At 37.4% G+C, this 20,981-nt stretch overlaps 1 protein-coding gene across 3 annotated transcripts in view; it reads right to left on the bottom strand.

Annotated features, from left to right (window-relative positions):
* The window catches only part of LOC116177656 (histone-lysine N-methyltransferase PRDM16-like), a 146,080-nt gene that overhangs the window by 46,847 nt on the left and 78,252 nt on the right, over positions 1–20,981 (bottom strand). Inside the window, exon 1 of one of the 3 annotated variants that reach the window (XM_031496680.1) lies at positions 5,021–5,190. The exons of the other annotated variants lie outside the window; for them this stretch is intronic. Coding sequence (XP_031352540.1) covers positions 5,021–5,057 — 37 coding nt within the window. The 5' untranslated portion in view covers positions 5,058–5,190. Of the gene's footprint in view, positions 1–5,020; positions 5,191–20,981 lie in introns of those variants that run through there. 3 annotated transcript variants of the gene reach the window in all.

The following is a 20,981-nucleotide window of genomic DNA, read 5'->3' as shown; positions in this document are numbered from 1 at the left end:
TCGCGAAGCAAATTGTATTGGATCTACCCTGTATGCATAACTCGTTTACCAGTAGAGAGAGGACATAATTCCGTCAACCGGTAAGGTTGTGGTCAGAATTTTAGAATACAAAAGCTATTCTTTCCATTTCTCCCAAAATGAAGAAGGTCTCAAGTCATGATGAAAAAAATTCAGCAAGTTGCGCCTTCAACAGTTTCCAGATTTGGCACCGTTTGCTTTCTCAGTCTGTTTCCAAACTTTAAAAAAGTTCTGACTGGCAAGATATACGGATCCGATGCCGCAACTAAAGCTTATGTTGAAGAGTCATAGACGAATCCTTCCAATAGGATTGGCATAAAGGCGTTACGAGGAGTACATTGAGCTTGCTTTGGAACTACAGGGCATTATATATTTTGTGGATTACGCTAAAAAATTTTTTGGGGAACTTTTCATAGCTCGAAAAAGAGAGACCGCGAGTCGAGCTTTACGAAACTTTAAACGGGGTGAGGAGTGACAAAATTTCCAGCTGAAAGAGACTTTTGAGCGCCCGAAGTCGACTACTCCTCGCAGTCACGCGCATGGCAAAAGATGGTTAATTTCTCCCCGCGAAAAAAAACAAAATTCCGTAACGCAAAAATGTGCGCATTTACAAGAAGATAGGGAAAAACTCAAAAATCATCACCTTCATAAACCACGCTCGGGGATGGCGCCCAGATGTGGCCGACCCCACATCATGTAGCCCGGTCGATAAAATATTCATTAATTAGACGGTCCGGAAGGTAGGTACACTCCTCGTCTTTCTACAAGCAATCTTCCACGGGCACACATTAGCTGCCAGCCAGCCGGCCAGCCGGCCAAAGTGAGATTTTTTACAAATACATTTGCAAAAATGCACTAATATAAAATGCGTAATATACAACAAAAACAACAATGTCACAGAAATATGTAATGCTCTGCAAAAGTTACGCCCCTTCAAAGACCTGAATATAATAAATAAGATCGAATTTTCCGGTGACTCAATGTAGAACAGTGGATGCAACCCAGGTAGGTATCTCGTTTTTTATTGGTAGTTCGTTCTGGTCACCATATTGGGGCTAAAATTCTATAGGTACTTTAGAATGAGTTTACACTTTTCTTTGTGTTCTTGCGAAATCCTGTGAATAAAGACGCTGCTTAAGGTAAAATGTATATTGTGGAAATATGACATATCCAAATACAGTTACTGTAGGCACAGATAAAATTTGGGTATTTTATCTAAGCTGTAGGTATATTTACCGCGTAGTGAAGACCATAAAAGTAAGATTTTACAAAATAACTTGGCCACATTTTCTTTAAGTATTTAAGTAACACAGAATTCAGTGAGACTTTCCTACCTAGTTACATTACCAGATACATTTGAAAGCTAATATTTTTTAGCTGCAGAATGGTAAAAAAAATCCTTAAAATACGCAGAATTATGTTTCGTGATTAGCAGATAGATAACGAAGGTCATTATTATTTGTCATGCCTTCGGGATGCCTTTTATATGCTCTACACCATTTTTTGATAGTATGGCAAGACCACGCGAGACCAAACGAGACTAGACGAGACGAGACTGAACCAGGGCGAGACGGTCTCGCAGTAACACTACCAACAACGCATCATTGGCATATTGTAATATGTAATGAATACTCGGTAAGTAGATTAATGCACAATAAGTAATGTTTATTCCACAAGCGGGTACACTAGGTCACTATTTAGATACGTAAGGAATTAATTGTATATAAACGTGTAAATATTGTGGGGTGTAAGGTTCCAGTCTACAATTTTGGTAAAAGTGACGGTTTACTACCTTAAATTCTACCTCAAATCCACTCGATCTCATACCGAGATTGAACAGAAACAAAAAAAAACTTGGAGCGTTGCAGAAGTTATATCCCTTCAAAGATATGACCAGAGCTGGGCAGTATTCGATTTTGTAAATACTTTTTAGTATTCAAATCCTTTAAAGTATTCAAATACTTTGTAATTAAATACTTTTATGGAAGCAGTATTTGTATTTGTAACTCAAATACTTTCACAAATATTTAGTATTCGAATACTTCGCAAAGTATTTGGATACTTCGTAAAGTATTCGAATACTTCGCAAGGTATTTGAATACTTTGGGAAGTATTCGAATACTTCGCATAGTATTTGAATACTTAACCTTCCTTTCTTTACCAAAAATGAACTACTCCAAAATTTCTCGGGAAACCACTTTTCCTTATTAATTTTGGTGCGTAGAATCCAGACGATTCGTACTTTTTCGATTAGACTTCTCAATCAAAAGTTATGGACTAGAAACCAATTTCGAAAGAAAATTTAAAAGGGCTGTAACTTTTGAACTAGTAGCCCAAATCTTGGAACTGTTTGAAATTATGGATTCTACAGGCCACATTCTATAAGAAAATTTTTTTTCCGGGTCGATCTGAGACAATTTTTTTTTCGATCCTCAAAAAAGGCACCTTCCTTTTTTACCAAAAATTGACTGCATCAAAATTTCTAGGGAAAACACTTTTTCTTATTAATTTTAGTGCGTAGAATCCAAAACAATTCATACTTTTTCGATCAGACCTCTCAATCAAAAGTTATAGACTAGAAACCAATTTCGAAAGAAAATTCAAAGGGCTGTAACTTTTGAAATAGTAGCCCAATCTTGGAACTGTTTGAAATTATGGATTCTACAGGCCACATTCCATAAGAAAGTATTCGAATACTTTTGAAAGTATTTGAATACTTTTCAATGTATCTGTATCTAGTATTCGCTTGTACTGGACGTAAAAGTATTTAGTATTCAAATACCTTTGATTTGTGTAAAGTATTTACTATTTAGTATTCAAATACTTTTTGAAAGTATTCTGCCCAGCTCTGGATATGACCATTCAAATAAAATCGAATTTTCCTAAAAAAACGTAGGGACCTACACAGTATAAAAACGACGTTCATAAGGGTTCTCTAGCTCCATAAAATAAAAAAAGCGAAAACCCAGTCTGACGACCATTTTTTAGGACATGGCGAAAGGGACCGCGATTAATGGTGATTCTGCATGTACCCTACAGCCCAGATTAAACACGATGCGACTTCGTTTTCCTCAAACATCTAAAACATATCTCAAGAGTCGCAAACTTCCCTCAGATTATGACCTCAAAAATGCAGTAGCGTCGTTTTTTGAATACCAAAGTGATCTTTTTTGGAGGTTTGACATAAAGCTTTGTAGGTTTTCTTCTTCGGATATTTTAACATATAGGACGATCCATTAGATTTTAAATTAAAATCAAATTATAACATGTATAAAGGGTACTCACGCTTAGCGCTCTACCATTAATTAAATCAGGGGTAAATTTCCTTAATTTGTAATCGAATCTAGGAATGAGAACGCTTCTGGTAGAACGCTTTTCGATTTCATTAGAAATCAATGAAACTCAAGTTTTACGTTTTCCGGAGCGTTTCCCTAATTTCTTAGGAAGGTTTAAATTTAAACTAAAATATAGAATAGGTACTCTTTAAAAAATTAGTACCTACCTAAGGATGAAATTTTGTTAATGAAGTTTGCTAATTGACGGCGGAGGAACAGACAAACGTAACAAAATATGGTAAACAATCTTGAATCATTAATTAAAATAAAAAAAAGAAAGAACGTAAACAGCTCTGGCTTTTATTAGCCATCAGCACGTTTTTACTTAAAAGGAAATTAAAGAAGTTACTAATGCATAAAAGCAAACAAAGGTGGTATGTGGTATCCCTGTCCCTATACCAGAATTTATGTACCTATAATTCTAACCACTGGAATATAAAAACAAATTACATATGTCTAATAAATTAATATTATTATATTGAAGTTACTCTTATTCGAAAAATAATTCAGAAACTTATAGTTGGGCTTTTTGTTTCCCATGTGTAAGTTAATTTTAACAATTTAATTAATAAATTACATTATGGAAATGGGCATATCTGGGGCTCGGAGGAGAGCACTTATGCGTGGATGCGGCAATAATCAGATGAAGTGTTCATCTTCCCATTATTATTGAGTAAGGTGATGATATTCTTGTTTTAAACCAGACATGCATCTCAACTAATGGTAGGTACCTACCTATCACTCAATTATTATCCATGCATCGATATAACCATCAATTAAAAGCTCGAAAACCTAATTTTTAACTTCTGTATTGAAAGTCCCTATAAACCGGACCGAAAATAATGATAAAAATGTAAGGAAAACGATAAGTTGACTTCCGAAAGGTCCAAATATAGAACATCTCTCCCTAACCCACCTTATTATAAAGTTAAGGAATTGGATAAGATATCCCATTTGAGAATTAATTATTTACTTCATAGTTAGGATTTTTATTCAAAAAGGAATGCCACATCCTTTCATTAATGATCACAATAATTGTTAATAATCGGCGTTATTGATAAGAGGGCGTTAGCAACAGGCCAAATAATTACATTATGGGCTATTGACATAGCGGGCGGTCTGTCGTGTAATTTCGAAATATTGAAGATAACTTTTGGCGCGTTTGTTTAGGATTATAGACACCGAAATCCCAATATGAAGGCAGTTATCATGTTTCCGCAATTTCTGGAGATTTTACCATCCCTGAATCGACGTAGATATGACCGTAATGCGCGCCTGCAGCGATGATTTTTTTCTATAGGCATTAACTAAGTGTAGGTAAATAGCACGTGTTTTCGCAAATAAACGACTCTCGTAGTCCTTTTTCATAAATAAAGTTTTGCGCGTTAAGCACGAAGTATGACAATTATAAAATTCTGAAGTAAGGGTCGTCGTCCCTTTAAGATAACAATAACATATTGTTTTGTCCTCGGACTTGCTACTTCCCTTTAGTATTGTGACATTGTGTCACTTATGTATTTGCTGGTTCAGAGAATTACCTGACAGCGTGTTACCGACACCGATTTTTAACTTTTTTTTTGCGTCACGTTGAAGACTCGAACTTACAAGAAAAGTAATTAAACACGATCGTAACACTCACTATTAACAACATACATAAAAAATCTCACCCTTCATCCTTTCGCAAAATTTTTCAAGTGCACGCATCCAATTCAACACTTTCTTATCAAACGTTCTCCATGTTTTTTTTTCTAAAGTAAACCACAAGTTGGCGCCATGATTTAAATAAGTCTTACGAAATGATATTATGTAACAATCGCCCTGACATTACGTAAACACATGTGCGTAGAGATTTCTATTCCGACACTGGCATCCCGGATCATCCCGATCCTGAATCCTGATCCCGAAACAGGGGCGTGTTTTAGGTGGGGCATATAGGCGGAGCGATCCCTTAGGACCCCTTTCCTCTCAAACCCTCGCTGATATAACAACGCTGATATCTCTATCTGTGACATCAGTGGCGTTTCCACGTTGTAATTTAAGCAAATTTCCTTGGCGCATTTAATTACTCCAAGTCGTACGAGTACGTCACTGACTTAGCTTTATCTCTAAAGGATGTTGGCAATTTTATCACTTTCCCTTCCATGCAGCGAAGTTTTAAAAATGTAATGATCTAAGTTTCCCAGGATTTCCGGACTTTTACCGTTTGCATTAAAAAAAAACGAATTGTTTTTCGAAAACCAAAAAAAATCTACCTGAACGCAAATTGCGTGTAAAAGTCAACGTTAAAACGCAATACATAACAATAATGTCACGCTTTTTGTCCCTCGACTAAATTAGATGCCTTTTTGACACTTTGTATCTCAGCGTACGCGATTCTCCATTTCGCTTCCCAGTATTAATCGGAACCCATCAGAGAGGGATGGTGTTAAAATGAATGGGAAAAGTGAGGTTCCCCTTTTTTGCATTGTATTGTAATAAATGGGGTTATCACTGTGTTTGCATGTGTATATTACGGTCATATGAAGTTTTTTTCTTATTTATAGCCACATTTGTTCTCGCTTATTATTTGCTGTCGTGCCGACGTAGGTACGGCGAGATGTATAAAAAGGTCGTCGATTTTATCCCATTTAAAAGCTCCTCGGTGATTGATTCGGAAAAACTCTTTCCCAACAAAGGAACAAACTGAAATGGATGGCCGTGTCTTATCTAAATGCCATACTTTAAACCGGGCCATTGCATTTAAATTCGGTCATTTAAAGGACCCTGGCGATTTTATGTGCGATTTTATCATTCTCTTTGTTGAATTTTTTTATTTACGTGCGCTTACATTATCTATCATCAAAAATAACTTGCTAGAGCGAGCTCTCGACAAAAGTCGATAAATTTAAATTAATCTGGCAACATTTTGGAAACTCGACTTTATGCTCAATTCGTGTACTTGACTCATGCCATTTTATCTCGAAGTTTCTGAAGCGAATGTCTCCCAACCCCTTAAATCGTACAATTCTTCACTGAGCACAACTCGAGGAGATACGCTACAAAACAAATGCAGCCAGATGCGCATATCACTCCAAATTTCGCTGTACTCTGTCTATTGAAACTGCCAAATGGTTGATGATTTCCCCAATAACGGAGAAAACCTCGACTAAGGTCTAACAACTCTTGGGAATTAGTGAGACGATTATGGAAGGACATCCAAGGGAGTTCAAGATCTTTCCATAGCTCCAAAGGTCTTCAGAAACCTGTAAGTGTGGCCCAAAATGGCTTTGCCAAATGGTGTGGAAACGCGCTGGATAACTAGTTTTCTTCAGACCTATCTAGAATTTTGTCGCCAGACAACCGATTTACTGACTCTCCAGAAGGGGTAGAGTTTCCAGGAGAGAGCAACCTTTGCTAACTATTGAGGCCAAAGAATGACGATCAGAAGACAAATTTAGTGTATTCGTTCTAGCGAGGAAGACCTTTCCACTGACGTTTCGACGCTTTACATATCAATAGGATCCTCCATTAGAGCATAAAATGTCCAGGAATGGTAAGATTTTTGGAAATAGCAATACAATTTGGCTTTCACCAAGTATAACGCAGCATTTCGTGAACTACCACTGCGTACGTTATGCAAGCCACTTGATTTGGATGTATGCGGTACTATTTCGGAATACCAAGCCTTGACGTGCAAATAGAAGACCAATTGCGCACATCGTTCGCGCAGGTTCCCCTCAACTATTCAAACGACACAGTTCCCAGATAGCTTGGCTCAGTCTGAGAAGTGTTCCGTAAGAGTTACGTGTATTAGTTGTTTCAAACCATAGTCAATGTGCGAGTGATGATCTAGTGAAGTGTTTTTGGTTACGTGGAGTGCATCGGCCTACCTTATGCAATCATTTGCATAAGGCATTGTTAAAATGTGTTTGGTGACGTAACGTAGAGTGGGTTTTTCCTTACAACGGATTAGGTCTTTTGCTTTTTCTTCTACGTTTTGGTCTTGCAATGTCCTGGTCTCAAATTTCAAAGTTTCTAGTAATGTTTCGGGGTTGTTTCTATACATGTAACGTATTTTTTTTGTAGCTTTCGTCACCCTATCTTTCCAATATGTCCAATCAACCACTAGGAAATGTGAAAACCTGGTCTGAGATATTGGTCGAATTTTAAACCACACTCGTAAGAGTCAACTTATCCACCTTCTATTTTACTTAGCTGACAGTCTCTTTCCGTGGAAAGAGTTATACTCCCACCCAGATGAAAATCCGGTCTAACACGAGCAAATTTTAACTGTGGTACTCTTTGCCATATGGGTAGTTGGCGCGACATTATAAGGGAAATTAAAGAGCCTTTGTAGTAGCGCTATGGGGTATGATGATATGCACAGAATCAACATATACGACCAGAGTAAATAGTGAACTGTTGCTTTGAAGTGAAGTGTTAGGATCAGTTGTCACATCTGCTTTCATTTTTTCTTAACAACTTTACGAGGGGATCCAAGCATCCCCCAGGACCCCGTATACTCCTGTGCTATTGCCTAAAATACTCATGTTATTTCTTTTTACACTATTTTGTGGTTTTATGGTGAAAATATTAGTAGTGAGGTGGTGTGTTACTTAAAACTCTCCATTTAATCACAAGGATTAAAATGTTGAAACGAATGGGTGCTTGTTACGTATGCACCATGACACGTTTTATGCCAGAATTTTTCAGGAAAGAAGAACAATCTTCACGTTTTTGTTATTTTTTGCATATTTGGAGCCAGCAACCTTTCCAAGAGGTTCTTGTGTACAGTAGTCGCCATTAGAAAAATGGATTTCTTTCTGCACATCTTCTCATTTTGAGACAGGGAAAGTGGATTCACGTTAATGAAGGCTAATTACCATACCGTCTCTGTGTCGATTTCTATCACACTCAAAAATAATACCTCACACCCTTTTTCCCACGCATACGACCGTAGTATACCTGTACTATAGATAGTAAACGAACTCTCCTAAGATATCCAACTTTAAATGACATACTCGTATGTTATGCTCTCGAAACATTGCAGTACATTGTCCAGTGAATTAAGTCTCTTCTGATGTACCACTTGTAGGTTTGAAGAGGGAGCCCAGGTCTGTGGCGAATATTATTTCGGAAGTGTAGAATTGTCTCCAACTGCAACACTTTTCCCCCATGTTACTTTTATTATAGATCCGCAAAACTTCCATAAATATACCGCCAATACAGATATCATTTAAAGGGGAGAGAGGAAAGGTGGGCGAATGGAAATAAAAGGAAACTCGATTTGGTCATGCGAACCAATGTCTTATTGTTATTAGAAGAAACAATGATGAAGGTGTAGGTGCAACTCCAAAAACTTCATGCTTCCTCTTCTTCACACAAAAAATGTCATTCCCTTATACGTGATTTTTGAAGTATTTACAGTCAATTGAGTCCAAAATGGGTTTGGTTGGATGATATCATTGATCCTTTAAACTTTGGCTTGTATGACTTATAGTAGGTATACTTACGTAGTGCTAGGGAATTTGGTACAATAGTGTTTTATGAAAAATGATTCTATCCCAGTGATCCTATTAAGTGTCATTAAAGCATTTGGGCTAAAGAAATGAGAATACTTTCCTCTATCATATCTGAAACCCATTTTTGCATTTGCTCAAAGTTTTGACTATCTTGGGATGGCCGTTTATTATATTGTGCAGATAATTATTACTAGTATATAATTCCGAGCCATGGGAGCAGAGGGGAACCGTTTTCTGACTGTAATTTTTTAGTTCAAGTTCGTGGTATCTCGTTCCAAAACCTTTTGCAATAAATCTTATTTTAATTGAATCATTACTAGACGTTGTACGACTAGGATGGAGAGAAACGTGGAAAGTTTCTATGGTATCTATTGCATCGTTTTTATAGTTTAATGAATTTAGGCTTTGGTGGTCGTCTTCGAGTAGGAAACGTGTTATTGCAACCCAATGAAGCAGGGTATGAAACTGTATTGCAAAACCTCAACAGCTGATTTTTCTGCACCTGCTTAAAGCTAGTGTGAATGGAAGTAGGTGCTAAATTCACGAATGTGAATTTTCAAAACAGTCCAAAATTTGCCGAAACGGCATCGCTCGATATGGACGAGCTGGAGAAGATCGACTACTTCGAGCTGAGCGTTAGTTCAGTCTCCTTCGTCGCCCAGTAGCCGTCTGAGTATTTTACGAGCAAGGTTGGGTAAATTGTATCTCTTATCAAAACTTGTCGGCAAATAACGAATAGCGACGATGAACACTCTGTTTGGGTCTCCCATTGGCCAGAAACGTTAAAACCCACACTACCTCCCCAAGACCAAAACGAGACTAGATAAAGCAATAGTCCAGTAAACGTCTAGCGTAATATGCACATGTCCAAAATTTCGACCTATTGATGGTCTAATTCACGCCCGAAAGGGGCGTGGATTGCTTTATTGTAGTGCTAATTAGAAAGTCGCTATTAATTGTCAATTTTTGGTATGGACGCAACTGAACGCCATCTTACTTACTGCACCAGAATAAAAAATTACACAGAAATTAGTCTTTATTTTAAAAAAACCTCCACCTAATTTACTTCCAAACTCTAGAGATTTAAAGGGATCCCACATTGAAGATGGAGAGATGAAAGAGTATACAACGAATTTGAGATGCTTGATGAGCAAGCTCTACGTATTGCCAACTGTGGATAGTACACTGACTACCTATAGATTGAGTTAATATAGTCTAATTGCCCAAGAATTGAGGCATAGATAGCAGACAACTCAGTACCAGTAGAGGTTTTCTAAGGAAAATGCAGGGTGTACACGTGCCCTTAAAAATTCAAGCTCTTTTGCTAACAAAACCTGGCCACTTGCGCAATGACACATGCGCACAGACCGATTTCTTGATGGCTCCGCGTACATTGTGAAACGTAGAGCTGAGCAAAATTTGACCATCAGTAAAACCAAGTCCATTTTATAACAATGGATAAGCCTGGACCAACATGATATATTTTATTCCTTTGCGTCGATTTTTAATGAATGTTGATTGTCTAAAATGGTATTTCCGCGCCTTTGAGATTTTTTGTGGTAATTTCTAATTAGCTACAAAAGATAATAATCAGACAAGAAGGAAGTATAACGCTGATTGAAACTCGTTTCCCCAATTAGACGAATAATGTGCAATCGTCGATAGTTTCCAGAGGAAAAGTACGTTGAAATAATAATAACGGCTCGTGCCCTCGTTCTTCATTCTCTCCATATAAAAATCAAGACAACGGTCTTATCCCCCGTCTTATTGTAATTCAGCCACATCGACATGACTCTGATCTGATCGCATTCACATCCAACTTCCGTTTTTCTCGGTACATAAAGAACTTCCGCGCACCTTGATATAGCTGCACCGATTCATAAGGTCCTTCTAGGCGGTCCTTAATAATATGTTAGAAGCACTGATGCGGAGGGCGCCCACTGAGTTTTGTTTTTGGGTAATGCTCACGATTTTGATTCTTATGCACAAGAAAACTAAGGTTGGCGACCAGTCTCTTGTTTAACGTATTGATGTCTCAAGAGTTCGCATTGACTTTAATTGGGAAGGAGCTTTTTTTAATTTCAACTTTAACTGTCATTTTATTGTTGGGATTTAGTGAGATGAAATTCGTCTCTATAATCCACGGTTTGCTAAAGTTCAACGTTTATGTTATTTATCAATGTGCTTTGGATTACCACGTAGACCGACATCCTGTTTCTATTTTTGATTGTCTCACGCGGTCGCCACGGCGATGTCCATGAGTAACGACTCTGTGGCTAGAAATTTTTATCAATTTAAATTAAGCTGTAGGTAGTTCTTTTTCGTGGAGGAAACGGTTTGGTCGATAATACTAGAGACCCAATTTGAAATCTCAAGAGATGGTTATTTGAAATTTATGGTCTATCTCTTGAACAACCAATTTAGAATCTTTTGTTAAAAATTTTGCGTATCATCGCGGTTTCACGCCTTTTTCCATAAAAGGGCGCTCTCAGGTATATGGCCAGTAACCCCTTCAAACGATTTTTTAGTAAAAACTTTCAATTTCACACGGTTGCCCTCGGCATCAACCCTTAACCTGAAAATTACGAAATCCAGTTAAAGTTATATTTACGAATGCGGAAGTAACCACTGTGAAACCGCTGTTAAATAAACCCTTTGGGCCAAAATTATTGTCAGGTACGACAAGACAGGTAAAAATCTAACCCCTTTGTAGGGAGATTCGGATATTATTGTAATCTCTAATCAGTATAATCAAGCGGTATTGTTGTACGTAACGGAAGGCGCGCGCGCGGTTAGTAAAAATCTTGGCAAATTCACCTTTCAAAAACACGACGAAGCCTTCAAAATGCGTAATTATAAAATCCGCAGGATGCCGTAGCATCAAAGTTTATGAAATACCCATCGCGAATTCAATTTCGTATTAAAATGGCGCTTTGTAACGTCGACACATCGCAGGGGGCGATGGTGATGACGACGCTTTACGTAATTCAAATGTTTCAAGATACGCCACCTCAATTTTAAGGCGTCTCTTGCTTCTGACAGCACGCAGTGCTTCATATTTGTCTCATCGCACCCTTTGCGAAGGGTGAACTTTTAAATACTCTCATCTTTCACAACGACAATAAGTCAAAGATGTTACCCGATGATAAATTAAATTATAAATTTGTTACCCAATTTTATTAAACATGTGTTGCTTCAGTGTCGATGAATGAGACCTTATCCGAATGTGTCACATGCATCAAGAGTAAAATGGATGAGCAAGTTGGGGAAGAACAGTTTATTGACTTCGATCGTATACGCGAGGCAGTCGTCGGAGCTATGATTTGCGATAGTCCTTAATGGATTTATGTCATTTGTCTAACGGTTGACACCTCGAGGGTTACTCACTGTCACAGCTATATCGATGTCATTTCCCACCTTTACGCAAAATTGCCACTTTTTTTTCTTACGTAAGTGCACTTTCTCTCGGCGATGCATGCCAAGATGCAATTTGCTAGAACTTAATAACGCTAAAGGGCGGTACAGTTCTAGCTATTCGGTGAACGCGATCCATTGTAAGCTGTTATTAGCCCATAAGTACGTATGATATAATGTGCACCGGTGATTTGAAAAGAAATCGTCCGACATGAAAAAACCTACCCTTATACTTGTATAAGTGAGATAAAAACCCATAAGAATAATGGGTCGTTAATTTTTACTCTGTTCTCTTTCAGGGATGTTATCCAGCTGATTAAAAAAAATGTAAGTGAGGAGACAAGCCGTGAACAAAGTTTTTTTTGTTTGCCAATGCGATACTCGAATTGTATTCAAACCGTCCAAGAAAAATACACGTTGCATCTTTAGGAAAGTTCATTTTTGGCTAATGTCCCTGGGAAATGCTCTCTAGGGCCAAAGGTGTCCAAAAGCAACAGCACAAAAAGGTGAAACTTCGTAGGAGCATATATTATATTAACAATTCTTTAGTACATTTTCGGAATTCCTCACCAATGACTGTAATTTTTGTGTAATGTGCGATGTTACGGTGGAAATTAGATCGGATCCAATATTAACTATAATCTCCACCACTATCGGAAATGCTTCAAATCGTGCGTCCACTGTTTATGGTCGCGGTGGTTACATTTGGTATTTTTTGTTAACTTGTGCGATATTCCAATTAAACTTAAATCCACTGACACAAATGGTTCGATTTATGATTCCAGAGAACTGGCAGAATATGTACAGGATTCCGCAATTGGCATTTTTTTGCCCAGTGAATGGATTGAAATAAGAGACTTGAAAATTAGTTTAAATTTAGATACCCTTCGATTGGACGTGTTCCGAGTTTTTTTTTGTTAATTTTGTCGGAAGTTAATTACCAGGTGCAAATTGTTGCTGGGACACCCTGTATTGGGTGAAAAGGAACGAGAGTATTGGAACAGAATAACAAGCATTTCTTCCAAACAATTTGTGAGCGTTGGGAAACTATGTGCTCCCATCACCTCCTAATTTTATTAGTGTTTCTCTTAGCAGATATATCCATATAAGACATAAAAATGGTACTAAAGGTGTCCAAATATTTTCAAAATTCCTACTCAAAAATGGCGTACCTACCTCTGCAAACTTTATAATACAAAAAGAACGAAGAAAAAATTAAAGAGGAATGGAATTGGATCCCGTAGGATTCGCTCCCGGTACATAACACTTCTCTCAAGGGTGAATTTTCTTAATCTTGAGCTCGAGGTTTTGTAAACTTAGGTATATAATATGTATCTCCCTTTGGAGTAAGTTTATTTATTTATTTATTTATTTATTTATTTATTTATTTATTTATTTATTTATTTATTTATTTATTTATTTATTTATTTATTTATTTATTTATTTATATTTATTTATTTATTTATTTATTTATTTATTTATTTATTTATTTATTTATTTATTTATTTATTTATTTATTATCCCTCTCTTGTTCTGGGCCCTCAACAAGCTTGCGCCCAATTACAGAGTGACCCGCATAATGCTTTGTTCTTGGCTGGCAAGTATTCTAACGGAGAACTTTCTTTGAGGGCTGTTCCTCTGGGGGCGAATCGTTAGACGCGAATCGAAATATTTTTTGGTTAAGTATTCAGGAGAGAATGCAACTAGAGGTGAGCTCTTATGTAGATTAATTTACACTGACTAATATTGTCTCGAAACATAATTTTACCTTTGAAGAAAGTTCTTGTCGAGCGGGTATTACAGCGAGAACGAATGATCGGGGGGGGGGGGGGGGGGGGTGGACGAATATTCCAAAAGTGATTTTTGCGTAGACTAATCGTCTACAGACGTATCTTCACGGAGTTAATTTTTCAAGAGCGAGTTTTCCATAGGCGAGTATACCGGGGCGAAACTTCTGAGGGCGAATTTTTCGGGGGCAAGTATTCCCGAGGCCAAAATACATTTATACATAAAACTAGACTTTTCGCCGCGATTTTCTACGCTCGATATTGACGAATATGTACACCCAGGTACAAAATGTAAACAAATCGGTACGGTACGTCGCAAATGACTTGGCGCATATATCGATCGCTACGTGAAATAGCACCAACGAAACGAGTGGTTAAAAGAATCCTAAAATGCGATAGGGCCTAATTGTAAATCTAAACCACCCGGGGACACACATACACAATATTTCATCAAAATTTGTCCAGCCGGTTAGGAGGAGTTCAGTCACAAACACACGTACAGATGAATGTTATTTAAAGAGAAGATATAAATATTGACACGATATTTTACAATGTGTCCCATAAATGGACCCGCTAGCCGTTCGACACAAATGTTGAAAAATTCTTATATCACAGTTTCATTCCCCTAGCTTTTTTAACCTCACCAATAAAAAATTGGGAGGTTATTGATATCAAAAGTGGTTTTTGAAAAATGTCTGTGTATAATTATGTGCGTAAGGCATGATCGGTGTAAACAAGATTCAGCCGAAACTACCCGAGCGATCTGTTTGAAATTGGAAACAGATGTTCCCTCAAGTCGTTTAGAGAGCTGAAAAGCGATTCGAAAATAGTAAATGCCTTTTTGGCAATAAACTCGATATTTATTCAATTACATATAACTTTGTAAGCAGCAGACCAATTTGGCTGAAATCTTGTATCAATGCTCTTTCTAATGGTCCTAAAATCTGAGAAAATTTTGGTAAATGTGAAATGCCCGTTTGAATATGAGTAACAACATTTTGGTTGAGAGAAGGCCTCGGAAAATTTATATCACGTCCACAGTCTGTGATCGCGTCTTAATTATTTCATTTGACAGTTCGCGTTAAATGGTTAATTTTAGTACAAGAGAGGAAAGGTACTATTTACCCTTCGATTTAGCCTTGAGCTCTAGATTTGAACACACGAGCGAGAAATTCAAGACGAAATCTGTGAAAGAAGAACGAGAAATTGTTTGCGAAAAACGCATTTGCTATTTATGTTTGAATACTGATCACAATGTAGAGAGCTGCAGGAAAGACAGATGTGTAATAATCGTAAGTTGTTACACAAAGCCATCGGGAATAGAAAAATGGGCGCAGAAGAACGTGTAGAGACGATAGAAATATTACTTATACCAGGCTGTAGAATGAAAATTCTTTTTACAAATGGAAGGAAGATACGAGGATTGTGGAGCAGTTAGGGATCTCAAGAAAAAGGATAACTTATAGATATGAAGGCATTGAAAAAGGAATCGTGGAAAGGGCGGGTGAAGAAATAATGATAATGAAGATTGTTAATATCCACTGGACGAAGTGCTGGCAATCGAATTCATAAGAAAAACTACCACGAATAAGTTTCAGAAGAGAAAAATCCAAACGATGGGATTTCTGTAAATATGTGCCTTTAGTAGGATGTGGAGACTCCAAGATATCATTATCAATAGGGCAGCTGCATGCGCATCTAATTGTATCCACCAGAACACTTAATGGTTGACGTACGTAGAGCAAAGACTCCTCTTGGATGGATAGCGTGTGGAAGAATGATTGAATGAATGGATGCTAACAGACGGAATTTTCCCTTTTGGAAAAATCGAAGAAGAAACAAAAGATCTAGAAACCTTACATTGAAAAAAATCTTTGGAATAGAAGATTTTGTGGTAAAAATCTATAAAGATAACTTGCGAACTTCGGAGGATAAAAAATTAAAAATGTGATAAAAATGATGAAAAACACAGAAAACAGTAATAAATACAGGTGAGAGATCGCTTTGTTAGGGAAGGTTAAAAAACAAGGTACCAGAAGGCAGAAGAATTGCTAGGAAGGGGCTAATGTATCTTGGAAAGGAGGATGGATAAAAACGAAGACCTTGCCATACAATATTGCAGTAAAATTGAAGTATACTCGTATATTGAGACAGAAATATTTTATTATCGCACTTAGCAATTTGGTGAAGAAGGGTTGGCGTGAATGCATAGAATGGAATATAAATAAAGCACCGACCTACACACCAAAGATGGGACACCTACCCAAATGTAGATATGCAGGACATTGTACGCACCAAAATTAATAAGGAAAAGTGTTTTCCCTAGAAATTTTGGTGCAGTCGATTTTTGGTAAAAAAAGAAAGGTTATACACTGCCTTTTTTTGAGCCCTGAAAAAAAATTGTCTCAGATCGACCCGGAAAAAAAATTTTCTTATAGAATGTGGCTTGTAGAATTCATAATTTCAAACAGTTCCAAGATTGGGCTACTAGTTCAAAAGTTACAGCCCTTTGAATTTTTTTCGAAATTGATTTCTAGTCTATAACCTTTGATTGAGAAGTCTGATCGAAAAAGTACGAATTGTTTTGGATTCTACGCACCAAAATTAATAAGAAAAAGTGTTTTCCCGAGAAATTTTGGTGTAGTCGAGTTTTGTAAAAAAGGAAGGTTACACTGCCTTTTTTTGAGCCCCGAAAAAAAATTGTCTCAGATCGACCCGGAAAAAAAATTTTCTTATAGAATGTGGCCCGTAGAATCCATAATTTCAAACAGTTCCAAGATTGGGCTACTAGTTCAAAAGTTACAGCCCTTTGAATTTTTTTTCGAAATTGGTTTCTAGTCTATAACTTTTGATTGAGAAGTCTGATCGAAAAAGTACGAATTGTTTTGGATTCTAGGCAGGAGCCCCTTTTGTTGAAACCGGGATGAACTGTTACGGGCGAATCTGGGCAACGATGGGACGACGACACCTACGGTAAATTGTTTTCCTCTCCTCTAAAATGGCCATAAGCGTTAATATAGCTTCGCGGGTGCCACTATTTTTCCAAATCCGAACTGGTCATCCTCCAGCCTCTTCGATCTCCTATAGATTATTTTAGCTAGTATTTTTGATGCGCCCGCCAATAAGCAAATTAATTGTTGTGAAATGTTCTCATTTTCTGTGCCTGCTTTCTCCGGGATCATAATCAGCCTCCTTTTTTGAAAATCGCCCGGTATCTGCCCTGTCTCGTACCCATACACTGTTTCCACGATAAGGATGTCTATATCATGAGGATCTACGAAGCCATACGCAATTAAAGAAAACCAGAAATTTCCGATTACTTCCGAAGATATGCCAAAAAAAAAACGAAATTTGCCGATTTCGTTTTTATTTTTTTTCTGATATTATTTGAACAGATACAGAAAATACAACACACTTTTTCATTGCCACTTTTTGAGCTCCACATGACACCGTTGAGAGACTTTCACTACAATGCTTCGGTTCAAAGAAATCATCACCAACTTTATTTTTTGACCTGTAAAAAAGTACATACTGACTAATGTATTGATTAGCATTTTATATTGCGAATACAACGCTGTCCGTTGCACACAAAAAAACACAATTGGAATTGGTTTCAACAGGATGGTGCACCCGTACACAAACACAACACCCTAATCGTGCGAAAATACCTATCGCGCACATTTGCTAGACAATGAAGTCCTATAAGGATTTTCGTACGATTAGAGCGTTGTGCGCGAGTGCACCATCCTGTTGAAACTAACACTTTCCAACTTTTGTTTCTTTTGTGTGCCGTACATCGTTGTAAATACGCATATGCATATACCCAGAACAAGAGAGAGATAATAAATAAATAAATAAATGAAAGCCGCATTTTTGGTAATACAGATCAATATTTTATTAGCAAAGTTATCTATCTAATTTAAAATAGACGAGATCCTGCACATCTACACTATAGCAGAAAGATTTTAGTGAAAATTTGAAGTCTCTAGCTATTGTAATTGCTGAGATCTCAGCCGGACAGCCAGCGAGCCAGACAGCCACGAATATAATAGAGTAATTTTTTTCAAAAATGCGTTAAAAATGCAAGTCAATACTTTTTTACGAGCCATGTAACTTTTTTTCAAGAATGCGCTAAAAATATGGTTGATTTCTCCAAAACGAAACGTCGCATTGAAAATTTCTCAACGGTGTTTTGTAGGGCTCAAAAAGAGGCAATGAGAAAGTGTATTTAAGAGATTTTTTATTTTTTTGTGTCAGTTCAATATCATCAGAAAGAAATAAAAACGAAATCCTAAAATGTCGGTTTTTCTGGCATATCTTCGGAAGTAAGGGTAATTTTCCGGTTTTATTTAATCTCTAATTTGACCACTTCTTCTATGGTTTCGTCTATCCCCAAAATCATCTTGGACACAGAGTGTACCCTACTTTTGTTAGTTTAAGGAGCCTACCTGCACTTTTATTCCCGAGTGATTTATTAATTCTGCATCGTCTCCCGTTTCTTCCCTACTTTAAGTCCTTTATAGTTTTGTCGAACTTCGACCTAAGTATGCTAAACCCAGGGCTAAACCCTAGTTTTTCCTCTGTGATATTTGATTCCTCTAATTTTTCTAAAAGTTCTTCCGCCCTATATAGTTGTTCCATGTACTCTTTCCATCTCTCTGCTCTGTCCCTAGGTTCTATGGGGTCTTCTTCGTCTGCACCTTGCAGAACGTTGGACTTCTACTTTGCTGCGCTTCCTGGAGAAAAATTCGGCGGTAGTTTCCCGTGACCTTCGACCTAGCCTAGTCAGTATGTCTCGGTTATGCTTCCTCCGATCCGAATTTTGGAGGCCGCTATAGACGCATGTAACCCTTACTCGCATTTCGTCTCAGATGAGGCACATACGGTAGACTGGCATACCGGAATGCAATCGTTTGCTTGTGTTGGGCCCCGGGGTCCACAAAACGCTCCTCGGCCAGGCATTATCTTGCCTAGTATAGTCTCTCGATGCCACCTTGTCACCCAACTCCTGTTATTTTGCTAGCTAATTGCGAGCAATCCAACCGGGGGCTGCCTGCTTATTAAATAGCTTATTAACTATCTATACGATTTTGTTAAATATGTACTGTACATTACCTACTACCACAAATGGGTGATAATACACGAAATATGTTTCCTGAATATGAAACCATTCAGCGAAATGAATTGAAATTTCATTTTTTGGGACAAATACGCAAAACATCGCATAACGAACGCAAATGGATACAGAATTTTCAGAGGAAGCAACGGATCTTTTTGAAGCGGAAGATATTCCGGAAACGTATCTTCAGGTTTCAGGGTGAGCACTAAATACTCCTAGCACGAACTTTCGGCGGCGAACTTGCAAACTTCAAAAGACAAATAATGAATATCATTCTCCATTTTTATGCAGATCAGTCAATTCTGATTTACATAGGCAATAAGAAGAGAGCTGAGTAATCTTTTTTGACAAGTTAAGGTGTAAGATTAAACAGACTAAGGGTCAGTTTTTCTCAATCTCCCAATAAATTTATACGAATAATATTGAATTCTCTCGAAAAAATTAACCCCTTTTCGTCCCTAAAGCCAGATCTCATCATGACCGCGATGCAGCATGAGCCACTGTAACCAACATTGCAAGGAACAAATTATTTCTATGGAAATTTCGAGTGAGCATCAGTTTTTTTAAGAATTTTTAAAGGATAAAAATCCCTGCGAAAGAAAGCATGGCATTTGAGATGTTAATTAACAATATCTTTACCCTTATTTAAGTGTGAATCGATGGTGAATGATTCAATTGATTATAAAGGAATTTCCTTCCCAATATTTGAAAACTACCCAATCATTTCGACAACTTCGCCACTAAATTCTTCTTTGCGTCAATCACGCTTATATTTCTTTATTATATTTCCTACAAAACGATCTCTTGTATCTGTCTACTTCAAAAGGGCGCTATGCTATTCACGAATACGCTTGACGCTTGTAAAGGGATGTTTTAAATGAGTTGAAGGCATCGAATCTAGGTCTAAATCTAAGAAGACAGTAAAGGGAAAAGTAAGTCGCTTTGATCGGCCCCAGAGCGTGGAATGGGTCTATCCTAATGTCTAATTGTGACTTATGTTTAAACTGTGGGCCAAAATGGGCAAGATCCCGAAAAGGCCTTATATATATAAAAAAAGGGAAAAGCTCTTGTCTTTGAATGCGACGGTCTAGATCTAGAGAATCTCATCGAGCTATCTTCCAAAGAGGACGAGAATAAGGTTCTTCGCTACAAAAAAGGTAACATGGGTACCTCTACTTTTAGTATTGCCTTAATATAAAAACCATCCTTAAAACAAAATTTCCTGTGATTTATTGTCACACAAACTTTTTAGGAATTCAGTACACAGGGCGGAGGATTCATACACATCAGAGAATATCGTCTCTCCGATTTAGCTTTGAATTAAATTCAAAATGTATGACACAGAAGTAACATTCTGCAAGAAAATTCAACGTTCAATACATATAAAACTTAGAAACGAGTAGTAAATATCATCTTTTCGTCTTTGAAGCTCTCAATTCCAAGATGGAACTCTAAACTTCAAAGTCCGAAGTCGGAATTCGAATTGGAAGGGTACTTTTTAATGCATTACAAAATAAAACCTACGCCTCTACCCTTTCGCCGAGGTAAAGACAGCATGCTGGTGATTCGACGTCGTTTTCCTAATCTAGGCGAGATCGAATCATTGAAAACGAAACTTGGAACCAAAAAAGTGACCAAATGGACTTCAAGAGAAGACTGCGTAATCACGATATCAAAACCGATTTTGACGACCATTTATTACACTTACACCCCGCAATAAAATAACGGTATTCAATAAATTATTTACATATATTTAGACCGTCTGATGTAGGGCGATCCGCGTACATAAAAATAAGTGAGGGTTAAA

This window comes from Photinus pyralis, unplaced genomic scaffold (genome assembly GCF_008802855.1).
Source record: "Photinus pyralis isolate 1611_PpyrPB1 unplaced genomic scaffold, Ppyr1.3 Ppyr1.4_LG8, whole genome shotgun sequence".
In the NCBI taxonomy this organism is placed as follows: Eukaryota; Metazoa; Arthropoda; class Insecta; order Coleoptera; family Lampyridae; genus Photinus; species Photinus pyralis.
This window is presented reverse-complemented; position numbering and strand designations above follow the sequence as displayed.